Source organism: Grampus griseus (genome assembly GCF_964374135.1).
Source record: "Grampus griseus genome assembly, chromosome: 15".
NCBI classification, from domain to species: Eukaryota; Metazoa; Chordata; class Mammalia; order Artiodactyla; family Delphinidae; genus Grampus; species Grampus griseus.
Window position 1 is genome coordinate 10,965,528 of NC_139009.1, and position 14,366 is coordinate 10,979,893.

The following is a 14,366-nucleotide window of genomic DNA, read 5'->3' on the forward strand; positions in this document are numbered from 1 at the left end:
AAAAACGTAAACACAAACACATGGAGGCTAAACAATACGTTACTAAATAATCAAGAGATCATTGAAGAAATCAAGAGGAAATCCCAAAATACCTAGAGACAAATGACAATGAAAACACGACAATCCAAAACCTATGGGATGCAGCAAAAGCAGTTCTAAGAGGGAAGTTTATAGAAATACAATCCTACCTCAAGAAACAACAAACATCTCAAATAAACAACCTAACCTTACACCTAAAGGAACTAGAGAAAGAAGAACAAACAAAACCCAAAGTTAGTAGAAGGAAAGAAATCATAAAGATCAGAGCAGAAATAAATGAAATAGAAACGAAGAAGACAATAGCAAAAATCAATAAAACTAAAAGCTGGTTCTTTGAGAAGGTAAACAAAATTGATAAACCTTTAGCCAGACTCATCAAGAAAAAAGAGGGAGAGGACTCAAATCCATAAAATTAGAAATGAAAAAGGAGAAGTTACAACAGACACCAGAGAAATACAAAGCATCCTAAGAGACTACTACAAGCAACTCTATGCCAATAAAATGAACAACCTGGAAGAAATGGAAAAATTGTTAGAAAGGTATAACCTTCCAAGACTGAACCAGGAAGAAATAGAAAATATGAGCAGAACAATCACAAGCACAGAAATTGAGACTGTGATTAAAAATCTTCCAACAAACAAAAGCCCAGGACCAGATGGCTTCACAGGTGAATTCTATCAAACATTTAGAGAAGAACTAAACAGCTATCCTTCTCATACTCTTCCAAAATATAGCAGAGGGAGGAACACTCCCAAACTCATTCTAGGAGGCCACCATCACCCTGATACCAAAACCAGACAAAGATACTACAAAAAAAGAAAATTACAGACCAATATCACTGATGAATATAGATGCAAAAATCCTCAACAAAATACTAGCAAACAGAATCCAACAGCACATTAAAAGGATCATATACCATGATCAAGTGGGATTTATCCCAGGGATGCAAGGATTCTTCAATATATGCAAATCAATCATTGTGATACACCGTATTAACAAACTGAAGAATAAAAACCATATGATCATCTCAATAGATGCAGAAAAAGCTTTTGACAAAATTCAACACGAATTTATGACAAAAACCCTCCAGAAAGTGGGCATAGAGGGAACCTACCTCAACATAATAAAGGCCATATATGACAAACCCACAGCAAACATCATTCTCAGTAGTGAAAAACTGAAATCATTTCCTCTAAGATCAGGAAGAAGACAAGCATGTCCACTCTCACCACTATTATTCAACATAGTTTTGGAAGTCCTAGCCAAGGCAATCAGAGAAGAAAAAGAAATAAAAGGAATACATATTGGAAAAGAAGTAAAACTGTCACTGTTTGCACATGACATGATACTATACATAGAGAATCCTAAAGATGCCACCAGAAAACTACTAGAGCTAATCAATGAATCTGGTAAAGTAGCAGGATACAAAATTAATGCACAGAAATCTCTTGCATTCCTATACACTAATGATGAAAAATCTGAAAGAGAAATTAAGGAAACAGTCCCATTTACCACTGCAACAAAAAGAATACCTAGGAATAAACCTACCTAGAGAGACAAAAGACCTGTATGCAGAAAACTATAAGACACTGATGAAAGAAATTAGAGATGATACAAACAAATGGAGAGATATACCATGTTCTTGGATTGGAAGAATCAATACTGTGAAAATGACTCTACTACCCAAAGCAATCTACAGATTCAGTGCAATCCCTATCAAATTACCAATGGCATTTTTTTCAGAACTAGAACAAAAAATCTTAAAATTTGTATGGAGACACAAAAGACCCCAAATAGCCAAAGCGGTCTTGAGGGAAAGAAATGGAGCAGGAGGACTCAGACTCCCTGACTTCAGACTATACTACAAAGCTACAGTAATCAAGACAATATGGTAATGGTACAAAAACAGAAATACAGATCAATGGAACAGGATAGAAAGCCCAGAGATAAACTCACACACCTATGCTCAACTAATCTATGACAAAGGAGGCAAAGATATACAACGGAGAAAAGACAATCTCTTCAATAAGTGGTACTGGGAAAACTGGACAGCTACATGTAAAAGAATGAAATTAGAACACTCCCTAACACCATACACAAAAATAAACTCAAAATGGATTAGAGACCTAAATGTAAGACCGGACACTATAAAACTCTTACAGGAAAACATAGGAAGAACACTCTTTAACATAAATCACAGAAAGATCTTTTTTGATCCACCTCCTAGAGCAATGGAAATAAAAACAAAAACAAACAAATGAGACCTAATGAAACTTAGAAGCTTTTGCAAAGCAAAGGAAACTACAAACAAGACGAAAAGACAGCCCTCAGAATGGGAGAAAATATTTGCAAATGAAGCAACTTACAAAGGATTAATCTCCAAAATATATAAACAGCTCATGCAGCTCAATATTAAAAAAACAAACAACCCAATCCAAAAATGGGCAGAAGACCTAAATAGGCATTTCTCCAAAGAAGATATACAGATGGCCAGGAAGCACATGAAAAGCTGCTCAACATCACTAATTATTAGAGAAATGCAAATCAAAAGTACAATGAGGTATCACCTCACACCAGTTAGAATGGGCATCATCAGAAAATCTACAAACAACAAATGCTGGAGAGGGTGTGGAAAAAAGCGAACCCTCTTGCACTGTTGGTAGGAATGTAAATTGATACAGCCACTATGGAGGTTCCTTAAAAAACTAAAAATAGAACTACCATGTGACCCAGCAATCCCACTACTGGGCATATATCCAGAGAAAACCATAATTCAGAAAGACACATGCACCCCAATGTTCACTGCAGCACTATTTACAATAGCCAGGACATGGAAGCAACCTAAATGTCCATCGACAGACGAATGGATAAAGAAGACGTCAGCCACAAAAAGGAACGAAGTTGGGTCATTTGTAGAGACGTGGATGGACCTAGAGACTGTCATAAAGAGTGAAGAAAGTCAGAAAGAGAAAAACAAATATCGTATATTAACACATATATTTGGAACCTAGAAAAACGGTACAGATGAACCGGTTTGCAGGGCAGAAATTGAGACACAGATGTAGAGAACAAACGTATGGACACCAAGCAGGGAAGGTGGCGGGGTGTTGTGGTGGTGGTGGGATGAACTGGGAGATTGGGATTGATATGTAGACACTAATATGTATAAAATGGATAAACAATAAGAACCTGCTGTTTAAAAAAATAAATAAAATAAAATTCAAAAAAAAGTTTATGAGATGCTTTCACAAGATATATAACTTAATCAAGGTAATTCTCTGAAGAAGGACACAATGCTACACATAAAGTAAGTGAACGAAGCTCAGACTTGCCTACGGTGGTTCAATTCACCGGTCAGCGCACCTAGGCGCACGCCGCCTTAACCTCACAGCTTAGAAACGGCCAGCATTCAATCAATGTTTGTAGAATTTGCTCTTTCCTTAGCACCAAGCTATCATATGTAAACGTATTTAACTTAAAGGAAAGAAAACTGACCTCAGATAAAAAAGCATTAATCAAAGGTAACTGCTTCATTGCAGAATAACCTAAATAAAGAAAAGTTTACCCTTTCCAGCGTCTCAGCTTAAAAGTTTTCATAAAGTCACCTTTACTTCTATCCACATCTTTCCAGAACCAACCTGCCATCATCTGCTCCTTTCCCTATGGCTAAAAGAGCCTCCAGGTCTGTGCCTTTTAATCCGTATTGAAGCAGTTCTTTTGCAGCATCCACATTTTCAGGAACTCTTTCCAAGCACTCATGAAGAACCCAGGATCGTTTCTTTATTTTACTCTGGATATAGAGAAAATTTAAAAACAGAGGCATTAAAGAAACCATGATATCTGAGAGCACCTGAAAACTGCCTTCTAGAATTATAAAGCTATACGTAAGAGAGTAGAGCTACCTGAAACCTTGGCCACAAGCAGCTGCTAGAGCATCTCAACATTAAAGAGCTACTTTCCTAACAGTGACTAGGACTGGGTAGAGGGCATGTGATTCCAACTGCTTGCTTTCTTCGTCTAATGAAACACACTGAAACACAAAGTTCAGTACTCGTTTTTGGAAACATAAAAAGCTCTTTCCAAACTTTTTAGTTGCTCTTTAGTTTGCACTTGGGCTATATAGAATAGTAGAAAATAAAGAAGTAAGGCAAGATTTATCTTCTTGTAACAAACATGTTTAACTTTGAAACAAAACTAATGAGGCATAGCACGTCAAGGTTTTGTATTTACTTGACCATGAGATGTACTCCAAAGTACAGATGATAATTTGATCATAAAAAGTCATGGTATGTTGTTCCTTGGAAAGACGAAGGGCCCATATGTACTTCCCTCCCAACAGCTTCCTCTGACTCCATTCAAAATTCCTGACTTGCCCTCTTTCTAGAAGAGCCCTTGTGGATACAAATTTAGGGTAAAATTTGATTCATACCCCACACATTCCTTCATATCAATTCTTTCCTGAAATGTCTCTGAACTCACATCCCCTTCTCCACATCTATGGCCTCTGTATCAGTCCATGTCATTGACACGTAACAACTGGGACACTGCAGGAGTCTCTTGCCTTTGGCAAGGTTTCCCACCTGAACCCAAATCAATGTATCTTTCTAATCAATATGCCCCAATGTTCACCATCATGGAATCTCAGATCCAACAGACTGGTTTCCTTACAGAGCCATTCACCCAGGAAATATTTACTGAGTACTTTTTGTGTGCCAAGAAAACAGAGCAATGAATAAGCCAGGTTTAGTCACTGGCCTCACGAGTCATGCTCATTTTCTTTTAATTTTCTCATACCACTTGTCCCATTAAGAATGCCTTCCTCTCTTCTAGCTCTACTTTGAATCCTTTCAAATCCCTGCCCAAAACATCTTCACTATATGAAGACTTCCATAACCAGAGTCTATAATGATTGCTACCTTCACTGGGTTCCCACAGCATTTGTCCGCAATCTTCTTGTATGGTCATTTCTATAATGAAGGCATAAAGCTTGTCTTCTCGGTAAGATTATAAGCTCCCTAAAAGCGAAGGCCATATTTATGCCACTCCTGTACCCCTTTCATTCCTGGCATAGTGCTTTTACTCTTCACTGCCTATTTATTTTGCTGAATTAAATATTTCCCCCAATAAAAAATGTACATAATTTGTCTCTCCTAACATTTGTCAGCTCCTTCAGAGACCATATCTGCTTTCTACTGTGTTACAGAAAAGGCCGTTAAGTGGATATACATGAACTCATGAGCTCACTGTCCTGAGTCACAACAGAAAGAAAGATAATATAGGTTTGCTGTTCTGATATTCTAAAGAAAATACAAGCAACTTTGTCTTCTTCCTTTATTTCATTATCTTTCATGCTCTCTCAACTCTGATATCTTGCTTGTATTGACAGTTCATCTTCCCGTTGGGTTGAAGCATCAACTTCTTACACACAACTTTTTCAGATTACGTTTTTATTTTTAATTACTCATGTACATGAATTTTTAGGGAAAACAACTACCATGAAAATTTCCCAACACTTCTTAGAATATTCCTAAATGAAAAGGTATTTGCCTTCCTAAATGTCACATGAGAAGTCAGCACCTTCTAAAAATAGGTATGAGTCCAACTACTTCCTTACAAAGGTGCCAATGATTCAAATAAACAGCCAACATAGTAACTCTAACTGTGGCAGCACATAGCAGCAAGGATTTAACTGTAGGATTTAAGCAAAAAGGGGGTATTTGGCAAGTTTGATATGACAGTTATCTATTTATTGCCTCTCAGCCTCAAAAGCACTCTTCAGAGCCAGCTATGGGATAAACAGCCTTTCCCATTTGCCGCTGACACGATATTAAGCTTTGTCAACAGAGGGCGCTGCAGGCCACTGCAGAGGAAGAGGCTCTGGTCTCTAGTCCACGTGTGCGCTGGCTCTTGCTCCTGCCTTGGCAATGCCCGCAGGCGACACCTGGTGGTGCTTACTTCCCCCTCCCTCCTTTGGAAGACAACTTCCCACTTAGTGTCAGCTGCACTCCCATGGACAGATTCCTCCCCAGCGAATCCTCCCAGACACCTGAAGGGGAAGCTCCCTAAACTAGGCTCGCCTACACCAGGGGGAGTATTTTCTTTTCAGTCCTGGCCACGGTTCCTTATCTACCAGCCTTCATGCTGGTGGGGGGCTCCCTACTTACCAGCCCCTGGGGTTTTCCGACCCCCCAACCTCAGTTCACGGCCACCCTAGCAACAGGCATCCAGCTGGCCCATCCATCCCACCTTTCCCTGCCCGCCAGCCTTGGCTACTGTGGACCAGCCGTGGCCTCAGGCATTCCAGCGAACTGCTCGTCCGTCCAATGTGCTGCAACCACTCCTTGTCCAACGAAGCCTGAATCCCGGCCCAGGGGGAGCCCTCCCTTCCGAGTTTGTTCCCTCCTTGGGTACATGCCGTTCAGCCCCAGGGTATTCCTTAGAGTTCTCTTTGCCCTCATATAGTAAATCTCTTGTTGCTAGAAAATATTAATTCTCCATATTAAAACTGTTCCTGTTCAAATTACTGTGTGGTTCCTGGCTTCTGACAGGACCCTGACTGATGGAGGTGAACAGAGGTTAACTGAGGTAGATGAAGGGAAAGGATTAGGCCAAGACCAGGCAGCTGGCTGGTTTAGCAGTGAATATTTGGTCACATGTCTTCTGCACCAACGTCTAGCTGCAGGGCCGACAGAACCTGATAGATAATTTTTCAAGGTAGAATAAAACACTTCATATAGAAAAGTCAGCAGTGAAAAGTACTCCAACATGAAGCCCTACAGCCAAAAGTTTTTCCATAAGTTTGAATTTTACTACATGTTCCCCAAAATCTTAAACATACCAAGTAATTCTGAATTGAAGCAATGTTGACAGCTGACTTCCTCCACTGCCTCTGATACACCAGGTCAGTATCCAGGCCGTAGGTCTGAGCCAGAGACAAGGCTTCTTCATACTCTTCACTTTCGATCTTTGGACAAGGAAATGGAACACGAATGTGACATTACCGAGCAGTCTGCGTGTCAAAATGATGACAGAATGAACGATGACAGCGTAGGTCACTCCTAACCACCTTCATGTGCACTGTGGCCCCAGAAGCTCACGAACATGACAAGGGGCGGAGAGATCAAGTATTTCTTTTAAGCGCTTTAACAGAAAGATGGGAAACAGAGGTGAAATACCCATGGTTATAAAGTAAAATGGCAAAACCAGGACCAGCAGGGCGGCCCGACTCCTCCTCCAGGACTCCGCTTGTGACAGTGCAGCACAGACACGTGGAATACTCAGTGTTGATCAAATCTGCTTCCCAAGCAAACCCCAGACTAGAAAGCAAGTCTGCGCTTCTTCCCTCATCTGCTGCAGTCTGAGGAGACGGCTGTACTTCAACACAGAGGAAGTGAGAGCTGAAGGCCACACGAAGTGGAGCGAAAACCTGGGCAGAGCCAAGCGGACAATCGGTCCACATGAACTCACCTCCCACCCACTGCTCTGACTGTGACTGCGCAGGCGCAAAGACCAGCATTATTCTCAGCAGCTTTACCATACTGACACAGCTAAGACGTCAACGATAATAACAATCCCTCTTTAAATTTCTTCCTTTATTAAAAAAAAGTTTTTTCTCAATAGAGGCAAATCACATCTGATGCTGTGACCGTGGATAGTAAGGGGACACCCTCACCTTCCTCTGGTAGAGCTCCTCTGGGGTTGTAGACCGCAGGCTCACCAGGCGGTAGTTCTTAGTAATGGTTCGCGGGCGTTTCCGGGCTGGTGCGAAGCGCTCCATCTCGGTCACTAAGTACAAGCCCTGTTTTATATAACCAAAGTAGCGAGCCTTGGCAGATGTTTCCTGATCGGAATCCGAATCCTCTTCTCCTTCACCTTCTTCTCCCGCCCTCGTCTCCAAACGAGATCGTTTGGGGGCAAGTTTAATCTCGCACTGAATTGAAAAAGGAGATGTTAAGTGAATAGTGAGGAACTAAAGGTAAGTTTTTAGAGCTAATGAGAAAAATATTTTTAATTCTACTCTGGTTTGATTCATTACATCAGCCGTGGGATTAAAACTAAGAATGGAATTCAAAGAAACCCAACAACAAATGCTATATATTTACATCAATAGCTCCAGAAATAAGCACAGAAGTTATTGGCTCCAAATCTCTAAAACTAAAGCCTGTTTTAATAACAGGTCATTAATACGGTCTTGTAAAATATATACCTGGTAATTACTTTAGGGAAATAAAGGAGTTGAGAATGTTAATTTCTTTCTTTTTGATATTTTTGTACCTGCTGTGAAAAGACGATTTTTTCCATCTATTTAGCAACATGAACCTGAAGGTATTTATTTGCTTTATCAAGCATAGCTCCCCAGCTTTTAAACAATGTCTTCACAAAGTTCTGAGTCTGAAGGCTGCCTGCTAACGATAACTTTCATTCCAGACCTAACACAGCTGCCTTCGATTTTAAGCCCTGGTTCTCTTTAAAGCACATCTTTAGACTCGGTACCAAACTTAAGGGGAGAAGACATTTGTCAGTCTGCACTGACGTGAAGGCTATTGAAGGCCATTACCTTGAAAGACTTAAAATAATTTTAAATGACCAAAACATAACTTTAAAATATTAGCCTCTTTTCAAAATTTTTGTCATGATAAACAAGTTTTTCTTAATAAAAGAACCAAAAGTTTTAAGCTGTCATATTTCATAGGAATAGGTTAAAGACTGCATTTCTTAGGTAGTGATATTATTTATATTTTTAAGATAACTAATCCAGGAAAAAGAAAAAAGCTATCATGTCAATGAGGAAGAAAGGCTTTACAGAGAGCAAAATGACCCTAAATGTTCTTCATTCTTATACAAATGCACTTTTTTAAATTGTCTAAACAATAGATCTTTTTTATACTGCACTCAAGTTCTGATTCCAATAACAAATTTTTCTTTTTAAAGACAAGATTAAATAATGGGATAACCAAAATTAAAATCAGATATTTAGATTTTGGGGGTAATAAATGTTTACTCTCAAACACACTGATTGCTTTAAAAGGGAAAGCATTACCTCCAAAATCAAAAATCCCCCATCATGGGTAGCAGTGACTTGAGGGGATGGTTCAAACCATTCACAGGATTTTCCCAGTAAATTCTTCAAAGTTTTCACCGAGGAAACAGTCAGAGCACCAGAGCAGCGAGCCAAAATCACTGCACTGTTCACCCACCAATTCACATCTATCAGTGGGTAAAAGGACTCTTTATCTAATGGGGGGAAAAGTAAATCAATACAAATCCATCCATCAATGTGGTTTAAATACAACACACTTAGTCCAATAATCAATTTTAAAACCATGTGAGTCCTAAAGGTACGACAAATAATAAGAAAAATTAAAATGTAAGTCACCACTCAGATTTTTACTCAAGTAGAAGATACAAAACGGTAATTTATTTAATGAACATCTGAATGCCAACAATTTGCCAAAGTCCAAAGTTCTAGGGATGCAGAGGTAAATATATTAAGGTCTTTCTGCTCAAAAAATGAAAAATATTCAGAGATATGTCACCATTTTCAACGTATAAAAAAAAGGTAGGTGTGTACTGAGAAATGGCAGACTCAGGAAGAACTCTGACCTTCCTCTGGAGCAGGTCCTAAGATCCTCATGTGAGAGGTACCTTTTTTATATCTGGAGGAAAGGAGCATCCTTATCTCCAAAGACGGAGGGAAGCCAAGAAAAATGGAAACAAACAGGCCTTGCTAAGTTCCTCCCAGTTTACTACCCTTAGCTCAGACCCTTTTGTCTCTCATGTCTTTCTACAACTTTCCACTCTTCACCCAACCTAGTATAAAACTGATCAGGTGTAACTGTTCCTCAGGTCTTCATTTCCTTATGAAGGCTCCTGTGTCCCTAAAACATATTAAGTAAATGTGTATGCTTTTTTCTTTTTGTTAGTCCAATTTACTGGGTCTCAGCTGGAGAATCTAGTAGGGTAGTAGGAAAAAGAACTTTTTCCTCCTCTATACTTGCAACTAATCAGAAAGAGGAAAACATATTCAAGACCAGTAAGGAACTGCAGGGGTTGGGGGAGGGTGGATAGAACTGAACTGTGGTTCACCAAATTGAGGCATTCAAAAGGAAATGGCGGGGCTTCCCTGGTGGCGCAGTGGTTGGGAGTCCGCCTGCCGATGCAGGGGACACGGGTTCGTGCCCCGGTCCGGGAGGATCACACATGCCGCGGAGCGGCTGGGCCCGTGGGCCATGGCCGCTGAGGCTGCGCGTCCAGAGCCTCTGTTCCGCAATGGGAGAGGCCACAACAGTGAGAGGCCCGCGTACCGCAAAAAAAAAAAAAAAGGAAATGGCATGATATTTACTATAATTTTATTGCCCTTTTATACCACTTGTTCCACTAAGGATCTGACGAGGTTTAAAGGTAATACATACAAAGTACACCGTAAATTTTAAAATATATGTAAACATTTGACTAAGGAGATAGAGATTCTAAAATAGGAGGTCAATGGAATTCCCTGGCAGTCCAGCAGTTAGGACTGGGCACTTTCACTGCCGTGGGCACGAGTTCGATCCCTGGTTGAGGAACGAAGATCCCAGAAGCCGCGCAGCACGGCCAAATTAAAAATAAAATAGGAGGTTAACTCCATGAGAATAACTCATTATTTTAATTAAAAAACAAAAACCATGAAAACTCAACATTTTCTTCCGATTTAAGCCTAAAGCAATCTATATAAATAAGGAGTTCCAAGAAAACATGAAAAGCAGTGTTCCTAGGCTTACAGCTTAATGTAATGCGGGATGGAAAGGAGCAAATCATTTAAATATGCAGCCAACCTTCTAATTTGACAAATTATATTTTTTCTCAGAAATGTTTTTCTGAATGAGTATTTCGGATGATTATTTAACAAAAGCGAATACGTGAACATGACACGTGATATTAACAAATCAATACTTTCAGGGTCTTTAAATGTGAATTAGAAGCATAATTTAATAAAGATTTTGAACCTTGTAACTATCACTAATTTCATAGGAGACACTTAAAAATTCAGCAGTGTTTAACTTGGGGAGTTTCACCTGAAGAAAAAGGAACCAATTACTCAAAGTAACTCTTAACATTTTAATTTTTGTTTTTAATTTTAATCTACCAATTAAATAATCACTATTGCTTTTATTTAAATGTAAATACTGGGTTTCTTTTCTATTTATAAAAGTAATACATGCTCACTGCTAAAAAAAAAAAATGCTTATATATGGAGATGTATGAAAAGAAAGAGAAGGTCCCTCCAACCTCTCATTACCTACCGTCTACCACACCGGCACCCCAGCCCCAAAGATAACTACTCAGAGTCTACCCTTTGAGGAGTCCCTTTCTGCTATCCCCTCCATGCTCATTTACAAAGGAGCACACTTACGAGCTTTGAACTCAGTGTGCCAACTCCATGCTGGCCTGTGGAGGGAGAGCCATGCTGCATGCCACAGGCTCTGCCTCAGCCTTGGGAAAACTCAAAATATTAACACCTGACGGTCAGCAAGCTGGATCTGTTGCCTTGTCCCCGTCCTATGAAATCTTGGTGTTCCTTCCAAAGTGAAGCAGAAGTATCTAGAGACTTTTTTATATGTAGGGTAGCCGAATATGCCACCCCAAAATGTGCCACTGTGGCATAATGATTATTTTGGGCTAGAGGCCACTGAGAAGAAGCAGACACAAGAAAAGCTCCCTGCCCTCTACCTATTTGCGTAAAAGTAGGACATAAATTTACAAAGTTGTTCCCCTCTCTGCTTTCTACCACGAAGGACAAGAGTTCATCACTGGAGACAAATTTAGACCCTTAGGAGCCCAGAGATAGCACCGAAGGAATCTACATAACTAACTACTGCTTATCTTCCATTACTTTCCCCACATACTTGCCTTCCCACAATTTGCCACTCCTAGAAACTCCAACTGCTTTTCCTTTGTCTTGTCACTTCCCTAAAAATTGACTGTTTCTTTGTTTAGATGCTGTATAAGCACAATTTCCAACCATCCCTCGGAGTTACTCATCCCTGGGTACCCCCGTGTATAAACTCAGTGTACATGCTAATAAACTTCTGCTTGCTTTTCTCTTATTAATCTGTCTTTTGTCAATCTAATTTTACAGATCCCCAGCCAGAGAACCTAGGATAGTAGAAAGAAAAGGAGTTTTCCCTCCCCTATATATATCATACCATCTAAAAAGCACCTTTACTAAACAACACGAGTCTCTTAAGGTTTTAATCATCATACCTCATAAAACTCACCTTTGATTTTTTTTCTCTTCTCAGCAGAGAGTCTCCAATCAGGATTAAGGTCATCATAGCCTGGCTGAATTTGAAAAACAGGACATAAATTCTTGGATCAACAAGGTAAGAAAATTATGAGAACATCACCAAGAACTTTGGATTTTTTTTTTAACAAAATACAGAAATGTTGCTTTCCTTTCATCTCTTAGTTACACCTAGTTGAAATCTATTCCTCTCCAAGATCTTGAAAAGCAATTGTTCTTATACCTAAGATGTGCACATGCAAGTACTGTGACTCAATTTAATGAAGAAAGGAGCATGAATAAGAACCGTGATGGCAAGCATACGATTCATACAAATGAAAGCAGGATACGCTAACAATTCTGCACGCACGCACACACACGCACACACACGCACACACGCACAACTGCACACTGGGAGAACAGCCATGCTGTTGTGAATGAAACACCAGCTTGGATGTAAGAGCTACCCTGCTGCTCGTAAGGCAAGCAACCCTCCAGGTCTCAGTTCCCACAGCTCTGAGGTTGGACCCCACAACTTCCGTGTCATCCCCAGTTCTAACTTTCTATGACTGAAAACATATTGTACTAAGTCAAAAAATATAACCATGCAATCCTCAAATTCAATACATTCGCAGTCTAATCTCATGGCAACACAATGCCCTGCCCACCTTTGTGAACGTCAGGACACACCACGATCTCTCAAGCATCACAAAACAACAGAGATTAAGCCACTGCCAGACATTTCCCAGGCCCACGTTAACTCCATAACCTCCAGAATCACAATAGTATGGGGGGAAAAAACAACAAAATATCAGTTGGGGGTTATCTGAAATCTTAAGCCTAAAAAAAGTGATGCTGTACTTATGTCAAAATGTGCTTTTTCATCTTATGCAACAGAATATGCATATATGTTTTATTAACAAGTTATCAGTGGCTTATACATTACGGTATTAAAACTGATATTTCTTTCCATACCCTGAGAGAACTTTCTGCTCTCCACTACTGTAAGTCGCCCAGAGCAGACCCTGAGAACAGAAGATATAATTCGTTAACTCTGTCAGAAAAAAGTTGCCATAAAAGGCTATTTATATACTAGGCGAAGAAATGGATTGTCCTTAAGTATAAAAAAAAAAATTAAGTTTCAAAAAATTAGAATAAGGTACGTATTACTGAAAATAATCAACTAAATTAAAATCTTATTTGACCATTACAAGGCACCTTAGAAGTTTCAGTAGCTCCGAACCACCAGCTGCACCTCCACCAACAGCACCAGAGGCGTGCCAGCATTTGTTTACGTGATGCCATGTGTGCCCCCCCACGTACACTCTGGAGTACACAAGGAAAGTACGGGATAACACTTTAAAACTTTAAGCCCCACAAACAACAACAATTATGATTCAGCCTTGGGTAAATTTAAGGACGTCTAGATTACAAAGAAATTTAACAAGAACTCGAGAAAAAAATGTAAAAAGAAGTCCTCTCATTGGCATAAGCACTTTGAGAATTCAAAGTGTGCTTGTCTTCATCCAAGTCAACGATGAGCAAGAGGACCATGAACAAGCGGTACTAGTCTAGTAGAGCCAATCTCCACACTCTGGGACTAGACTGTTCCATGTAGATTGCTTAAATAATGGGTATCTCTTGTGAAACCAATTTTAAACCCAAGGTGAAGATTTGTTCCTCTGTATTCAGGACTGTTAGTCATCCTTGTACTCCCACATCTATCAGTGCCCACCCCTGTCACAGTAGTAAAATGCTGAATGAGGGAATGAACTAATTAATCCTTTGAATCACTGAGCTCTAAGTAGAATGTCTAAGCTATAGAAAAATTAGTTGACATAGTACAAATATTCCTACACCTTCTCAAAAGTGTGGTTTCTTCTATTTGGTCAATGAATACTGTGCACTTACACTATGAAAGAAAAAAGAAAAAAAAATCAGACATTATACGCCCTCTACTCAAGCACACAGATGGCTAAGAAGTGGGTATAACTAACTGTAACCAAAGGTCAAATTTGATAACTGCCCAAAAATGAGGTATAGAGAAAAGTGCTAAGGGTCTTCA

General features: G+C 39.6%; 1 protein-coding gene across 2 annotated transcripts in view; it reads right to left on the reverse strand.

Moving 5' to 3' along the window:
* The window catches only part of NBAS (NBAS subunit of NRZ tethering complex), a 341,832-nt gene that overhangs the window by 254,877 nt on the left and 72,589 nt on the right, over nt 1-14,366 (reverse strand). For both annotated transcript variants that reach the window (XM_082672572.1, XM_082672571.1), the window contains 5 exons: nt 12,297-12,360; nt 9,080-9,273; nt 7,712-7,969; nt 6,878-7,003; nt 3,678-3,829 (listed from right to left, as the gene is read on the reverse strand). In XM_082672572.1, the coding sequence (XP_082528698.1) occupies nt 3,678-3,829; nt 6,878-7,003; nt 7,712-7,969; nt 9,080-9,273; nt 12,297-12,360 (794 nt within the window). The remainder of the gene's footprint in view (nt 1-3,677; nt 3,830-6,877; nt 7,004-7,711; nt 7,970-9,079; nt 9,274-12,296; nt 12,361-14,366) is intronic.